We start from the raw sequence: 17,847 nt of genomic DNA on the forward strand, positions 1-17,847 counted from the left end.
CTGTTCTAAAACATTGCTTCCTAGCAAGCGCTCACCAAAATAAATGGAGAAATATTTTTTCTTAACGTTACTGTTTGTAAACGTTAAGCCCTTTTCCTTTTGCCTCCTTCCTCCCTAGCTCACAAAAAAAAGAATTATTACAGCCTTCTCACAAGGCCATATGATCAACTGCTGTAAACCGGGCATCCTGTCCATGCAGTGGTTAACATGTGCCAGCAACAAGCTTGCAAAACAGACACATGATAACTGTGATAAACATGGAGTTATTTATGAAATGCCCCTCCTAAAATGTCTTGCTACCAGAAATATTCCAAGTAGCACCATATGGGGATACCATAAATACTAGAAGTTTTCTCACAGTGAAACAAGTTGAACTCACAGAATGACAAATTTCTGGGACAGCATCCAGGAGAAATGAAGAGGATTCACAAAGAGGAGGAAAGAGTCCTAATTTTTGCTATTTTTCTGTGTTGGATGTCACCTCCTCCAGGAATGCTGATTAATGAGAACATTAAATAGAAAATTCCACATTCAACTCATTTATTTTATTTCCTTTGCAGGTCATTCTTCATACATAGTTAGTGCAGGGACTTACTTTCCCTTAAAATGTGTTTTAGAGTAACGTACGTGCTTGGTGAAGAAGAGTGGCCTCATTACCCGATACAAAAGTGTTATGTTTTGTAGGACAGAATGTCACAAGACAGTGGGAGTGCATCAGGTTGAGGCTTTGAAGACCCAAGCATCTCCAAAAGATGTGTGCGTTTCTTGGCATGATTGGGTCTTGGCACTAAATGTGGCACTGCTCAGTAATAAGTGTTTCTGCAGTGTGTGTTCCTCACCTGGCTTTGGGGGATGAGTTAGGTGGATCTGACTGAGCTGTACAGTTTGGTTGAACCTTTTGACTGTTCTTACAGAACAAAACCGGGTGTCAGTGTATGGTCAGGGGAGACAGAGAGGCATGCAGAAGTAAAATTAAGAAGACAGCTACTAAAACTGGGAAGTCAAACAAGTATATAACAGCAAGGAAAATAAAATTTACAGGTTGATGTAGTGTTGTTCTTCATCTATGGGGGGAATAATTGTGGGCATGTTCTTAGAGGAAATGTGTTTGGGAATGTTAACACAATTTTTTCACATTTCATATGTAGAATCTGGTGCAATATGCATGATCCTTGTGACCCATCTTGTACAAGAAGTTCATTTGTTTCATGCAGAAGATATGAAATTTGTAACTAGCTAGGTCATATTGATTTTGCAGAACGTGTTCCCCAAAGCTTCTCTAAAGTCTGCGCTATACGTGCATAAACATGCGTGCATTCCCTTTTGCGCCCTGTCATTGATTAGAGGCTCCTTTGAAATGGAAAACTTCACCTTTTAAAAAGGCTGTTACATTAGTTGATTCCTTTGCTTGCTTGAACTGGTTTCCACTGAACTTGAAGACAGGAAAGAGGGGGAGTAATGGGGACTCAAAGGGAAGGTGCTTGTCATTTACTGATAAAAACCTGAGCAGAAAATCGTTGCTGCTAAGGACACCTGATCCATAGGCATCTGTTACAGTAATTTAAACTCATGGCTTACTGATGCACTTTCTACCAAAAAAAAAAAAAGGAAAAAAATGAAAACAAAAAGCCTAGAGACCCTTCATAGGATAAGGTAAAGTTATTTGTTTTAGTACTTTGTATAACATTTCTTTCCTTATTTAGAGAGATAATTGAATGAACAACAGGCTGCTAACAGTTTCCTGAAGAGAATCCCTTGCTCTCAATGCTTGGAATAAAAAAATGTTATCTATCAGATATTGTAAAATTTGATTATCAGGTGGAGTCTGAACTGTAGCACTTCTGGATGCTAAACCACTACCTTGAACCATTAAGTTTACACATCTTTATTATTGAAGTGTTTGATTATATTTTATCCTACTTTACGTCGTTACTCAGCACCCAGCTGGGACTTCTTATGTTTGCCTGCCTAAGGCTATACATCCCTGTCATACAGTGCAGTATGAAGCAATGAGCATATGAAAAGCACGTGAAAATGAACATATGAGCATGTGAAAATGTAGTCGTGGCTGTTGAAGCTAGTCATTGAAACTTACTGCTGGGAGGGATCCATGTTTTGCTCTTTGTTTCTCATATAGCTACTCCAGGTTTTTCTTTACTGTGACCAAAAGGAGATTTTTTATTTTTTGTATTTATAAATTTTAGTTACGTCAGCCTCTAGAAGTAGGGAAGCAGCAATACCTCAGCTGTGGTACCCATTTGGCGAATACTTGAAGTACAGGGACTTAGGTTCCCTATTCTCAACTGTACCAACCTACCTGATCTGTTGAAGTTTTGGAAGCTGCACTTTGAGGATGTGCTCAGTAGCCAAAACTGCTCCGTGGGCCAGAAAGTGTCTGTATGGATGAAATAGAAACCAGCATATCCAAATTAACCCCCTGAGCTAGTTTCCTGAAGTGTGAAAAGGAAGTCTTCTATCCTGGCCTTTAGTTTATACTCCCACTCTTACTTTTGCAACCTAAGGGAGATGTCCATTAGGAGATGTGTGTATGGATATTCACGTATGTAAACACTAATAGGAGAGAACGTGTCACAATAATGCTGAAACAGACACTTTCACTCTGGGAGAAATGAATGGTTCCTTACCTAATTTTGAAAAAGCGTAGAAAACATACCAATTTTAAGTAATATTTTTCATGCTTTTCAAGTTGGGTATCCACACGTCCAGTTTCAATCTCGTATTAAAATAGTGAATTGGGAGCTCCTGAAAACCATTGAATTTAATGGAAACAGTTAATGACTTCGTGTTATTACTCCAGCAAGCACCCTCATAATGGGGATACTTACAGAAGCCTTATTTATTAGTGCAAATGTATATGGGTCAGAATTAATTTTTAAAAAATCTTTAATTGTTTTCCCCTTATAATTTTCACAGCGGTATGTAGTTAAATATTCATGATAATGCTGATGATATGCTAAAGGTCTGAAATAGATCTGGAGCCTCAAAATCAACACAGGTTATTTAACCCTTTTCATCTAATGCACCATTGGGGACTTGCTCAGTGAAATCCCAGAGCACTGGAATAATTAGAAGATAGTAATGAGGATTTAATTAGTCCTTGAGATATGCTGAAATAGGACCACTGAGAACTTTTCTGTTTGGACATGGATTGCAAGCAGAATTGATGGCGTTGCAGCTGCTGTGATGTGCTGGAAAATGTATTCTGTAGCTGGAGGCATTTTCATGGCACCATTCTGTGCCTGTCAGATCTGTGTGGAAAGTGCCCGGAGTAAGCACCTCCAAAATTGTTGAATAGTAGCCTTCCTCTTCTCTATCACCTTCTCCCAGTACCTTTTCTTTTTTCTATTTTTTCTTTTTCCTTTTTTTCTTTTTCTTTTTTTTTTTCTTTTTGTCATCCTTTCCATTCTGGCTGTTTATTTCTTTCTGCTGTTGACACGATCTAGCTGTTGAGGATTGTTGTACAGTTATATGCTCTGTGAAAACATACCACAAACAGGGACAAGGAGTAAGAACAGGCTTGTGGGAGTACAGGTGTTATACTAAGCAAAATTGGGATCTTTTTGACACAAGTGCTTGTAAGCTTTATCTTCAGATCTAGACCTTATTTAGCGTTATATCTTCACAGAAGTGATATTTATCAGTAGCTGCAATATAGTAAATTTAAATAGCTTTTTTGGCAGCCAAGATGTTATCCAGCAAGAGGTAGTAACAGATGGGATGTGATCAGGCATTTTGATGTTCTCTTTGTGCTTCCCTATAAACACTAAGTAGCAACTGAATTTCTCTAACTACAATTTCCTAATTTGCACATTAGATTTCATACAGGTATTTTTATCCCTTTGAACTGTTTTGTGGGCATGCTTATTTGTACACGGTCATCACATAAATTTCACTGTCATATATCTAGCAAAATATAAATGTTTTTTCCTGCATTGACGACACAGAATACCAATCTGATATTTTGCTCCTACGATTTCTGATCAGATTTATGGTTTAATACTGACATTTGATGGTAGAGATTCTTTTCCCTGAAATCTATTTTCTTCTTAAAAAAAAAAAAAAGGAAACTAGAAGGAAGAAAATAGATCAAAGAATTCTTATTGCAACAAAAAAGATACTATAGTTTGCTTTTAGATCTTAAAAAGACTTTTTCCCTGTGAATACATTTTTTGCTCTCATTTGGGGATTTGGGATCTATTCAGAGCACTGAGGAGCTACAGAATAAAATGATTCTTGTCATTAAAATTCTTCTGCTTGCCATGTTAACGATGACACCACTTAAGGTTAAATCAGACTTGGTAATAAGTTTACTTGATGTAGACTGAAGTGTTTCAGGCTCTTAAGGAAAGATGCTTGAGACATGCACTGAGTGCAAAGCCACAGGTATGTTTGAGTGCCTCTTCTGCACATAGTATTCTCCAAGTGGGTCAGTACAGAGGAGCTAAGCTCCAGCTGGTATACAGGAACACCATGCCAGGCTGGGAGAAAAATCTTCAAGCCCACAAAACCGGGGTTAGATGAATTGTGCCCTCAACAGCCAGAAAACTGCTTCGTGTAAGGAGAAAAAGTAGGCTGTAGTTGAAGATGTCACATGTCTTTTGAGGGAATTATTCCATTACAAGGTTAGCCATGTAAAACATCTCTTTCATCACAAGTGATGTGACAGACCATATCAGCACTCCCATCCCCACTTCTTCTGAAGGATGCGCAGGAACATACAGAGTTGATCTGTATGTGAAGGCAGGGCCATGCATGGAGCCACGCACTGAACTTCTCCTTGACTCAAAAAGTTACGTTAGTTTCTCACTTCAGTAAGCATTAAATTTATCAGCAGTCTTCAAAAGCATCAGTCCATCTTTTTTTTTAACTGTTTTTTTTAATTGATTGAAAATTTATTTTTTTTAAATTGACTGAAAAAGTCCTGATGCTTTAACTTAGATATAAAAAAGTAATTTAATCTTCCTTTCATTTGAAATGTGTTGGTCTGATGAGCAGGGCTGTTGTTTGTTGCTTTTTTAATGTAAACACACTTCTTTGCTGTTTTTGTTGCAGTAGCATCCAAAGGCCCCATTTTTGTACCTGTTGTAGTGTACTGCATCATACACCGACGTAAGCTTTTGCTGTGCAATGTGCGTGCCTTACAATGATGAATCAAGATCTTTGGGATCACAGGTTACTGGTTCTCACACAGAGCTGCGGGAGAGAAGAGTTTTGTGCCTGTTTTTCTGTCATGCGTTGAAGGAAGGCTTGCTCTTCTGGCTTGGAACGTATTTGGAATGATACTGCTGTGCCAAACCAGGTTAATTCTTAAAGGAATCAGTCGCCATCTCAGGATGTTGGCTGCAGGCTGTACTTGGATTTCAGACATATACCAGCCAGAGTCAGCTTTAGGTTGATCTGATTAGTTGTGGTGTGCACTAAATATGCAGCAGTGCCAGCTGTCTGCAAGAGGACAGGGTACGATTTGCATGTGATAAGGCACTCTGGGAGAGGGCAAACCTGCAGAAGTAGGATTTGAAGTAGATAATAATATCTGTACATTCAAAACCTGGAGTCAGGTCTCCCAAGTAAATTCTGTATACTAGCAGCTGGTCATTGCTTTCTTCTTGCTGACGTTAAATCTTGTTATACTTGGGGATGAATCTTTATTTCATTTTTTAAACTAAATTGGGGATTCTCTTTTTGAGATTAGGGAGTAGAATTGAATTATTCTGAGAGAGTTTATATAGTTGCCAGCACAGAGACTTCTCAATAGAAAAGTTTCCACTGACTTCATTAGACAGACTTCAGATTCCCTGCCCCTGGGCTCAGGGAGTGAAGTAAGCCACAAGCCGCCATCGATGAAGAACTTGACAAAGCATCACTCGATGTTCCTGCCGCCAGGCTCACTGCAAAGCTGTGAGCACCGTCCCGGTCCCTGGGACAGCCTCCCATCATGGCCTATAAAACTCCGAGCCACCTGTGCTCTGCCTGCGTAACAGCATCATTGCTTCAAGGACGCCCTGCTCCCTCGGCACCTGGGTTAACCTTTTTATGAAGCTTCTCTAAAAATAAAGAACTTCGGATCTAAGGTCCTTTATGTCTTTTTAAGTTCATATGTAGGGCAGTGAGCTGAAATCTATATAATAATGTGTGTATTAATAGCTAACACTAGATAGTTCTTTTCATCCCAAAGGATCCCAAAAGGCTGCAGAATAAACACTCGTCAGGGAACAGCTGCAAATCAAGGAAGGGAAGAATCAGTCAAATCATAACTCATGATAAAATAAGACCGAGACGAAGACATTTGGGACTGAGGACAACATGCTGATTTTGTATTTTTGAAAAATACTATTATTTATTTTACGTGCATACAAGACAGAAATGAGACACTGTATGTATTTTAGTCGTGTCCACAAAATCCATATATATCTCACGGTATTCAATATATTTACTTCATGAAAATGAAGATCTGAGTTGAGCCATGGAACCTTTGAACAGAAGTCTCTGGGGAGGTTAAATTTTTCAAACCTGAAATTTAGACCATTAAGCCTGCAGGCCTTGCACATTACACATTGAAAAATGCTGTTCCTTCTTTGCTCTCCTCCGTGATTTTCATAAGTATGCATGTTATTAGGGAAACTTAGACAAATGTTGATTGTATAAAGCAGGCAGGCTCCTCAGGTTTTTCACATTGCTGCTCAGATTAATTCCAGCAGCCCAAGCTACCCAGTGAAATTGAGGATTTGCTTCAGCTGGGGAGGTGTGAGGGGGGTTTGCTTTCGTACTGCAATTCACCATTACCCTGATTTTCCAAGCGCTGTAGTAAAAGCATCGTGCATAAGGCATGTTACAGTAACAAATTATGTGTAAGACAGTGGATGAGCAATGAGTTTTTGCTCTGTCTGTTTATCAACATCTCCGCAAATGTCTTTCCTTCTCTGAACTTAAAATTTACATCAGAGAGCATTAGGCAAGGTTTGCATTAGGAAAAGGTTAGATATTTCTTCTCCAGCTACCATATGGGTAATCTGTCTGATCCTTCCCCAGATTCTAATTTATCAGTGATAGATTATATGAATTTCAAGGCTAGGCAGTAGCTGAGGGAGGTTTAGGGGTGGGAAAATTTTAAACATTATTGCATGCTATACATAGACAGGGTTTTGTAATATCAGAGAGAGGGAAGCAGGGGAGATTCAGCCAGTTAACCTAATAGCACAGCTGGTAAAACACCAGGGGGTCTGGGTTAAAACCTTAGCTAGGTCATTAGTTTCCATCTTCCCCAAAGCTATTCACATAGTGAAGAGAAGCAGTCAGACAAATACACAGTGAAGAGTCTGTAAGATACATAATGAAGCATAATAAGAAAATACTTTAAAAATAAATAAAACCAATCCAGTGCTTTTTCTTAAATAGAACATTGATCTTTTTGTGAAAAGGAAGAAATACCTCAGTGATCTTTGCAGGAAGCACCAATTTTGCTAAAGTGATGTTTTCCAAAACTGCTATTTTATGTACGCAAAGAAACATCGTTGAATGGGTGTGAAGAAATGTGGCAGTCATTCTGCAGACATTAGCTGATGCCAACATGAAAATGGATTGTCCAGGTACAAAAGAGAAACCATGTTGCTGTTACTCTGGCCCAGAGAACTTTGCATGTTTTTAGTAGCACCCTGTGCACTTGGAGAAGAAGGAAAGGCTTTATGTTTCGTGAAGAAATTGCCCAATGTAGAAATTAATTTTTTTTTTTTTTTGCAGTTAATGGGGAAACAACAAAGAAAAAACTTTTTTTTTGGTGTTTTTTTTTCCTTTTTTTTTCTTTTTTTTTTGTAAAATAGACTGTGATTGGAGAAAGAAGTGAGGAATATATATTTTTTTTAGCTTTTATAAAAGTAAAAAATGTATATATCGAGAAGATTATTAGCCTTCTTTAAAGACTAAAGAATAAGCCTCTTAATTTCTCCAGTGTCAGTGGTCTCAGTGCATTCTTTCATGCTGCTACCCTTCAGTTGTACGAGTTGCTTCTCAGCAGAAGTGTTCACTCAGTAGCAGGGATATTAGCAGAGCTCTAGTGTAGTCACTGCCTGTGTATTACCCATGTCATTGTTGCTGCTCGGGACACATCTAACAGGCTCATACCAAATGCATCCAAAGATATTTTATTGGCGCAGTGCTGTAACTTAGCTGTGCTAAATATGGATCAGAATCTTGTTTGCCATCTGTTTGTGAAGGTGTTTTATTGGATTTTTTTTTTTTTACCAGCCTATTAACTGGACAGAAACATTGAGAATTAGTATTTACATCATCTAAATGAGGTTTACACTCCAGAAGCTGATCTATTTGGGCTCACCAAGCCATCACCTTGTTGTATATATTACTAAGCTGTATGTTCCATTCATGACAAATATAGGTTTTGTATATACTGTCACCAGTCCAGCTGGGCATATTTTCATAAGGCTATCCTCAAGAAAATGAAATAAGAGCTGAGAAAAGTACATCACCTGTAATGTGAAGAAATCTTGTGACTGTGGAGGCCAGTTCTCTTATGCCACCTACATGGTTTCACTGGATTTACTTGGGCTGCATTCTGGTAGATGGGTCAGACCTTCCCCAGGTTATTCATTACTGTTATTTGTTTAGTCTTGTATAAAATTTCTGGCAGCTTAGATTTTTTTTTTCCCAATATCTAAGTATCCCTCACTGTGACCTTTTTAATGAGCCATTTCGGTGCTGACCACACTGTTAGAAGGCGTTCATGGTGATACCACCACCTGTCTGTGCAGACAACCTGGTTTCATACTTAGGGTCCTGGTATCTCGGGTTCATGCAACAGTAACAAACTCTTTCAATTACTGAAACTCTCTGTTAGTGTTTGATTTTGTTCTGCTGGGTGGTTTCCTCGGGGTGCTCTGAGGTGATGACTGGGCTGGGCAAAAACCCCGATAATGGTTCACCAGTCCAAAGACCTCCTCAGCTGAGGTGCCACCTGAGACTTGCCATCGGAGATGGGCAAGCCAGGGAGAGTTGCAGACTAGCTGTGATATTCCTGAGCATCCTTCCACGGTAACAGCTTGCCAAATTTTATTACGTTAAGTGCACGGAATATTCTTTCTTGTTCATTTAGCTCTATCCTGCTACTTCTCACCCAGTGTTGTTTACCTATGGACAAGCTGCATTTGGAATTAGCTGCTCTAGATCCGTCTCAATTCTGTTGTGTTCTGGAAATCCTGGGACAGTGAATACAGCCCAGATGGCTGTCTGAGGAAGGAATGTCTGCCAGGAACTGTGTCACAAGTGTGCAAACATTTGCTCTTTTTTCTCGGGGGTACCGGTCAATGCCGTGTTAACACACTAAGCATTGGTAGTTTGTGTGATTTCCCCCCTACACCTCCTGCAAGTTTTTCCTTTATCGGTAGCAAAAACCAACTCTCTTTTCACATTTAATTCTTTTGAGCTGACTTCTAAGTAGAAAATTTCGTGTTATTTTTCTGTAGTTATTTGATGTTTAGAAAATGTATCCAACATGTTTCTGCTTTTCTCACTTTTCTCTGCTTTTCTTTTTTCCAGAGTAATAAGTGGGCCTAGCCCCTTCCTTAACATCTGCCCTCAAACAAGAGGAACTTTCCTTTGCCCAATTCAGAGGAGTTCCTGGGTTGTTTTGGTCCCATGCTCTTCCACTAGCCATACCTTCCTAAAAAGAGCAATAAGCAATAGCCTGATGTATTTTTTTTTTCGCACATAAGTTCTTTTTTTGTGAAGTACCATGGCAAGTTGTATCTTACCTTATTTTTTATTTATCACATTTGTAATTTAATGATGATCTGCTATTGCTGTAAACTCCAAAGTTTTCCTGAGCTTAAAATGAATAAGTGTTGTGTGTGTTTTCAGTTTTAAGTCGTTCATGAAAATCAATGAACTACTCCTGGCTAAATCAAAAGACCTCTCATTGACTGTGGGTTAAGTGTGTGCCAGTAGAGAGTTACTGTCTATCAGCAGATATACAATAACTTGTTACTTTGCAATCACTTCCTTTGCATTTTAGATCCTGCTTTCCTGGAAGGGCTTTTTCATATTCAAGCCAAGACTTTAAAAGATCAGAAGAATCCATTTCAGACTTCACAGCAACACCCAGCACATTCTATAGAGTTTTTTTGTGGTTAATACTAAAGAGATAGTATTCAGCAGATGATTTTGTATTGGTCATTGTACAAATGTAATTAAGAGAGCCTTAGCGCATAATTTCTTGAAAGTCTAGTAACTCACTGTTGTTAATCTCTTTTATGTATACGTATGCATAAGGGAAAAAAAAAGATTTTAAATGTTTTACAAAAGCACCATATATGATATTAGCTATATAATGTGTGCTAAAAGGTGTTAGTAATATAAAGGACATTGGGAAGTTCATTTTTGTCTTTTTCCTCCTCAAAGGAGAAGAAACACTTATCTCACAAATATCATAAGCTTTATCTATTGTGTATTACATCTCTGCATTTTGCCAAAAAGGAAGAAGATAAATATGCTGCTGGGTGACCATTTTGAAACATTGTATATATGTTCTATCAGAACTTACAAACACATTACCATTAATAATAGTGAGCTAATTGTTAATAGTATGCTACTGTTTCATTTGTAACTGGAAAAAAAAAAAAAAAGCAAAGATGGCTTTACAACTTCAATTGGGTTCTAATAAAAAGATCATTCTTTAGGTGTATGAATATAGCATAAAAATAGCTAGAATATGAGAGTACTTCTGGAAGGCTCAATATATTCAGCTACTCCTGAAATAGCTTAGTTTGCTGAATTCCACTCAAGTGTTTTCTTGGTAAGTAATCTCTTGTAGTGATGGCAAGTAAAGCATCATCTGTACCTCTTTTATCACTAACATAAGGGGAAGGGAGTAGGGTTTGCTCACTGATGAGCATGTTGCCGTTGCAATTTTTAAAGCCTTAACTCCTGGCTGTTTCCTATCAATTTCTTTAAAAAACAATGACAAGAAAAAAACACCCTGTTGTCATAGAGGTTGACATGTCAGATGCAGTCTGGCTGTTTAATCATTCCACCGCCTTTACTCCAGTGCATTTCTAATGTAATCCTACTTCCCTTCTTTACAAAAGCAAACTTTATCTTAGATCTAATTTTCTGGAAAGAAAATTTATTTCTGTTTGTATCGGTTATAAAATGAAGTTGAACACTAGGGAAAATGTGTGTAAATAAAGAAAAATGAATGTATGCCAGCTGCTCCCTTTCATTTCTGATCAGATTTCTAGAATTGATGTTGTTTTCTCTTTCTGATGCAAGCATGTTAACAATTTGACCAGGAACCCTTTTTCTCTCTCAGACCTCTGAGCTTTCTGCAGATACTTGAAGCGCTTCAGACATGTGCACTGATCTCTGAAGATTTAGTGTGCTCTCACTGATAGATGAGGATAGAGTCATCTTTGTTCTAAGGGAATTCAGATCACATTATGGACCTGGTCTACCTTCTCCATGTCATATCTGTAACTGAAATAACTCCTCTACTCTCTGGGAAGAGGTTGGAGCAGATCCTATTTTAAGGCCGTGTTTCAACATAACATACAGACAGTAATATGGCACAGATATTCTTCCTGCATTTCAGGCTTCCTTTTTTGTTAATTCTCCACCTGTCCATGCTCAAGAGAAGATGGCAAAGCCAACCTCATCTGAGCACAGTCTCACACCCTCTGGGATGATGACACTGGTGCTTCACGTCAACAGCAGTTAAGGAGTCTGTTCTGTTTGTGTTAATCCAAGCCCCAGAGCTTACCTGCTCCACCTCTGTTGCAGCATCTGTATAAACTGAAGTCAGAGCATGGGCCTGGGTAGTGTCACACAGTTACCTCTGCTGTGTAATTACCGGCATGGCATGCTTTTGGCCCATGCCTGTGAGTGCTTCCTGAGCCACAGCCCACGGCAGAGATGAGGCAGAACAAGGACTGCATACAAGAGGCACGTGGATAGTACTGCTAGGACCGAGTGGGGAGGTTTAGCCAAATGGACACAAGCGTCCCACACCGCTCTCTAGGCCAGGGAATGCCCCTGATGTGTTTTATTTATGACTGTGCACATAGCCTGGCAGTCTACTCCATAACATCGGAAACAGATGAGAAGAATTTTCCTGAAGAAGAGGTCATCGGGGTGGAAACATTTATTCCATTTATTACTCCAGTCCCTTCAGGAGCTGTTCTGACAACAGCAGAGCTGGCTAAAACTGATGTCCATGTTCTCCACTAGACTCAATGACCAGCAGTTCCTCAGCATCTCCACTGGAAATCACTACAACCCATGCAAGCTATAGCTTGTCAGTGTGTCATCCATCCTTGTGGTGTTAAGAAAAGTATGGCCTGTGATAACATAACTGGGCTGAAAACCCTCTATCACTAACACAGTGTTTGCAAAGTTATCTCTCATAGATTAAAAGGCCCATGGTGAACAGAAAACACTCACTTCTTACTAGATACAGGACTGAGTTTACTATCTTTATAATAAAAAACTTAGTGTGACCAGTACAAAATTTTTCATTTAAATGGATCCCGTGAGTGTGATATATATATGGTGTATGTGTGTCTGGAATGTGAGCATTTATTTCCTACAGACATACGATTGTATTAGGTTTTTAAATTAGTTATAGTACTGTCAGAAGCAGACATAGGCTTTATAATAAGATTTGTGTGAAAGTGGAACTATTTTAAAAAAAGAGGGGTCTGTTTCAAAATCAAGCTAAAGGGAGAAGTTCATATGAGCTTTTCTTTGCAGAAGTGTAGAGAAGCGTGAAGTGCCAATATTTACTAGTTCCCAAGCCGCCATTTCTCCTTCAGTTACTTGGCTTGCCCTCTCCCAGTGAGCACGGTTGGGCTTCCTTCAGAGCAGGTGCCGAGCTCTGACTTCACAGTTCACGTGTGATCAAATCAGGTGTCTGAGGTCAGGAAAACTCTGTGCATATCCTACCCAAAGTTACGGTTGTTAGAGTTTAAGTATGTTGTGAGTTGAACTATTCATAGTACAAAAGAACTGGGCACCAGTTGGAGCAAGGCCATCTTAGTGCTCATTTCTTTCCCTACAACTTGTGGCATTGAGCTTATTGTCTCTTTGATGGTGTTTTGGTGGCTGGAGAAACATGTTAATGGAAGAAAAGTCTGTGGAGGACTCAAAAACTATATGCTATATATTTTGTTTGGACTCAAAGCGTAATTTCTGGTAAAGTACACACCACTTTCCATTTGTACAACTTCGAGATACTGTCCCATTCTGTAAAGCACCTTGTCTTGGGTTTGCAAACAGGCATGCGACGTGGAGAAAGCCAGGAAGGTCGTTCAACTGGTGTCACATCAGTAGCAGCAGTGTTAGGACAACAAGCTTACCCCTTTCCCTTTGGGACGAGCTCATCGGAGCTGTGGTCTTCTCCCTGAGGGGAGACCTTTGAGCTGCCTGCAGTCCCCAGGGGCGGTGGAGGCAGCTCGCCAGTCAGAGGAGCTGTAGTACCTTGACGTTTTCAGGTGCTAGTTTGATCACACATCTGCGTGTAGCTCAAAAATTGAGTTTTTTTTTTTTATTCTGCTTTTTCTAATCCTCCTTTCAGCAGCATCCAGTCATCCACTGACTGTCAGGGCGTTCGTTCTTACCTCTCTCCCGTCCCTTCGCTGATGGAAGGAAAGGCCCAGCCAATGCTGACAGGCCGGGTGTCTCCCTTGGCTTTCAACTTCAGACCTCCGCGCACACGCGCCACTAAAAGCGCTGGAGGGGAGAGGAAACAGGCGCTTTCCACAAACACTGTTTCAGCCCTCTGCTATGGCAAAGCAGGGGTGCCTGGACAAGCTTCAAGGCAGGCCAGAATGCAGATTTGCTCGTGCACGTTTTCTTACCTCACAGCAATGTGTGGTGTCTCACGCTTCCCTGGGCAAGGGCGAGCCGTCAGGAGGCCTTTCGTGGAGCTGGTTGCAGCAGAGCAAATACTGTGCCTCTGCATACCCCTGTTTTGCCCCACAGAAATACGAAGATGAAATTTAATATGCAAACAGAACAGGAAAGAACACGGATTTCCTCAAGAAATAGGAAAATAACTTGCTGTCTCATCAGTACGTCCTCTTCAACACTGAAAGCAGCACTAAAACTTATCAGGGTGAAATACTACAAAACCAACATCCCTTCATAGATGGTTCATGGGCAGGATTGCAGGATTTCTCCCATTTTACGAAAACTAAGAAGAATAAACAGAAAAACCTTCTTCTACCTCTCGTTTACTAGGCTTGGTTCTGTTCCTTTATATGAAGTTTGCAGATTTTATAGCATTTTACTAGGTATTTGCTGCAGCTTTTGAACCTTAAATTAAATTGGGATTCGTTAATACATTTATGAAAGGAGAAGGAAGAGAGAATGCAGTACAGACATGCTGGTGACAGACTGGAAGAAGGACCTAGAGCATAGATATAAGCCAAAGTGACCTTTTTTCTGGCTGGTTTGGCTGGTCTTCACGTAAAGGGAGATTTTAGCTTCTGAGGATGTGTGGGCAATAGGAATCTTTACAGTGGACTTTTGTAGGCTGAAGGTATGCATTTTAGTAGCAAACTGTATTTTTGGAAGTTATGATATTCCTATCATCAGTCAGGCAAATTCACTACTATTTATTAGTTAATGCAGACATCTGCCTTTTTATTTTTTCTTCTAGAGATCGTTCTAGTTTTAAAATCAGCAGCCATTTGTAACTAAGCAGGACTCCCCTGTCTTTCTTTTACAACTAAAAGCCTGTGAAGCTTGTATACAAGTTTTGGTTACTGAGACAGCTTTGCTGATTTTGAGGTGCATTTATTTTTGTTGTATGAACAATACTGGTTTTCTGGATATTTTTAGTCTGAAAATAACTAAGGAGTTTTGTTTGTTTTTTGTTTGTTTCTGGAATGTCAAGGATTTCTTAAATAAAGAACAGTCACATTAATATTAAATTTTACTTTGGTGCTTTTTTCCATTTAGGTTTTATGGCAGGCATACAGAGGAACCCCCAAATGTCACAGTATGGACCTCAACAAACTGGACCTTCCATGTCACCACACCCCTCACCTGGAGGCCAAGTGCATCCTGGAATTGGTAGCTTTCAGCAGAGTAATTCAAGTGGTACTTATGGGCCTCAGATGAGCCAGTATGGACCACAAGGTAAAATCCTTGCTGCTAATACTTATCATATTTTCATATACATATATATGTTTGTAAAAAAAAAAAAAAGAGAGAGATGTATATAAGAAGACAGATAGGTGTGTGACTTAATAAAAATATAAATAAATAAATAAATTAAATCCACATACAAACAAAACCCCCATGCCCCGTCCTTTAAAAAAAAAAGGTCATTCAGAGATGGAGGTACACCTTGTGGAAGAAACTGTTTCTGTTATTAGCACCTTTGTATAAAAATAGTGATGATAAACTGAGCAAGGAAGTGATGAATCTGTTGCATTGCCAGGGCTATTGTTTAGGAGGCCTAGCATGTCATGTCTGCGATGAAACTGAGTTTGACCACGCATGGAATAAGGGTCCGAACGCCAATCCCAAAATAGGACTTCTTTTCTTAGATGGAATCCCACGGCCAATCTGAGATAGTGCAGTGACTGCGAGGGTTAAAGTCTTCTAACGAGCATAATAATACAGTGGCTACTGTGGGAATATAATATTGAGCTCTAATGCATACAGTTTGTGAATTTTAACTAACCCTTCAGACTGAGAGAGACAGTTCCTTTTATTTTGCTTGTTTGACAAAATTGTTGAAGGACTAAAACAAAAACAGAAGAAACAATTTCTGCCCCTGGATGTTCAATGTATGCAACCTTGAACTTGTCTGTTGTTTTGCCTTTAATGGATAACCCCTATAAAGTATGCATCTGTTTAGAGGTTTAATGAACTTCAAGTCAAGCTGCAGAATATATAAGGGGAAGTATTTTCTTTAAAGGTACATCAAGAACCTCTCCTATTTCAGCAATTTCTACTATTTCTTTCTTATTAAAAATCGTTAAAAAGGATTGGAACCAGAAATGGGAAATTCCATAAGGGCCCAGTGGCTTGCCCATGCTAGCAAGGATGGTTATTTCGGTCTCCAGGGTTTCTGAGAACTAGTTCTGTTGTTTGAAGGGCATCTTGCTGCCCTATGCAATTTTCCTTTTTTTTTCATCTCTGGGTTGCATTTGTTTTAGTCTTCTGAGCACAGGGCTACAAGCCAAACTCTTCTACTTTCTAATTTTGGCTCTGCCTTTTACTCCATCTTTCAACTTAGGCAAGTAGATTCATTTCTCTGCTTTGCTTTCCTTAACTGTAAAATGGGGCTAGTAATGCCTTATAGCCATGTGTGAAGATTAATTACCCAACTCCAGTTGACTGGTGCTTTCCTTTTATTTGGAAAGCGTTTTGTGGCCATAAAATGCTGTCCAAGTGCTTATTTTTATCTGCACAGAGAGCAACTAGCTTAACTGGTAAAAATCCAGTGGATTTATGATGTGCTATCCTGACTTCCAGCTGTACGGCTGCTGCTGAGATTCCGAACCATGGGAATAGTGGGTGTCAAGTGCAGTAAAACATTAGCCATCCACACTGATTGAGTGGAAAGGTTTTTGTACTAAATCAATGCATTTAAGTAACACGCCGAATACTACTTTCTTTTTTGCTTGAGTTCAGCAGTTCTTTTCCTCTCGCTGTAGATGAAAGTGCCTATGTAATGATTTTATGGGTCGCGGTCAGGAAGAAACGGCTATTAAAAAGTGAACTTGAGGGGCAGGAAGAAAATGAGCATCATTGTCATTAACAGGCCGTTTCAGAGGGGTCTGGTGAATAGTGTGATGGATGAAAAGCATGTTCTTCTGCCAGCTCTCAGAGAGTACTAGTGATCCTGTGCACTGGTCATCATAAAATTAGGGCCCTGCAGGCTTTAAGCTCTACAGGTAACAAATAGAGCAGAAGAATACTGCGTTTTCACTGGGTGAATGTGACCATTAATAAAATACTGGGATGAATATGATGATATTTCAGTCATGTACTTACCTGGATTTGAGATTTTAATAGCATTTTTTATTTTTAATGAAAGTAATCTGTAATTACATCTCTTAACATACCCTCTTACAAAGCACAATTATATGCCGGTGTTGATGAATTTATAATACTGTATCCCCATTTACTTTTTATTGCCAAAATAACAAATATATTAAAAATCACCTGGGTTGCAGACTAGTTCTTAAATTATTAAACTACAGTAATTCTCAAGGATTTTGTTTGCTTTTCTCATTTTACTCACATAGGCCTTCCTCCAGAATATTGTTAAGCATTGGCTGAGTTGGATAGGTCTACTTGTATTTTTATATATGTGTCAAAGCATTTTGTGACATTAAGCTTAAATGTTGAGTTTAATCATAGTCTAAATATTGTATTTTGCTATGTGTTCAGTCCTGGAAACTAACGCTTAAGTCTGCTGTCTTTCTCTGCAATGGAATTGCTCGCTGTGGTGAAGACTACACCAGTAAGTTTGAGTTGGAAGAATTAACCCACAGTTCAGAAGAGCAGAATGATCCATCAGATGCATATAGTTGATTTATTTGTTCTCCGTGTGTTTACATGACATTTAGATCTATAAAAAGAGTAAAACATATTTGCCCAGGAAGCAATTCTGGACTGGAGACCTAGCCCAATGCTGTGAAAGCATTTCCCACAAAAATAAAAAATGGCTTTGGCTGCACACTTCTATATGTCTGTGATATAAAACAGGAGCATAGAGTACAGAACAGTAGTTTAATTTTTGGTTAACTCCCAGCAGTTTTCTGTCCCCAAGAATAAAAAGAAGCAAAGTGAGAATCGGAGCTG

The 17,847-nt window shown here is 39.2% G+C and overlaps 1 protein-coding gene across 1 annotated transcript in view; it reads left to right on the forward strand.

Annotated features, from left to right (window-relative positions):
* The window catches only part of ARID1B (AT-rich interaction domain 1B), a 326,604-nt gene that overhangs the window by 243,136 nt on the left and 65,621 nt on the right, over positions 1 to 17,847 (forward strand). The window contains 1 exon segment of the mRNA XM_066994218.1: positions 14,986 to 15,165. Coding sequence (XP_066850319.1) covers positions 14,986 to 15,165 — 180 coding nt within the window.

This window comes from Anser cygnoides, chromosome 3 (assembly GCF_040182565.1).
Source record: "Anser cygnoides isolate HZ-2024a breed goose chromosome 3, Taihu_goose_T2T_genome, whole genome shotgun sequence".
In the NCBI taxonomy this organism is placed as follows: domain Eukaryota; kingdom Metazoa; phylum Chordata; class Aves; order Anseriformes; family Anatidae; genus Anser; species Anser cygnoides.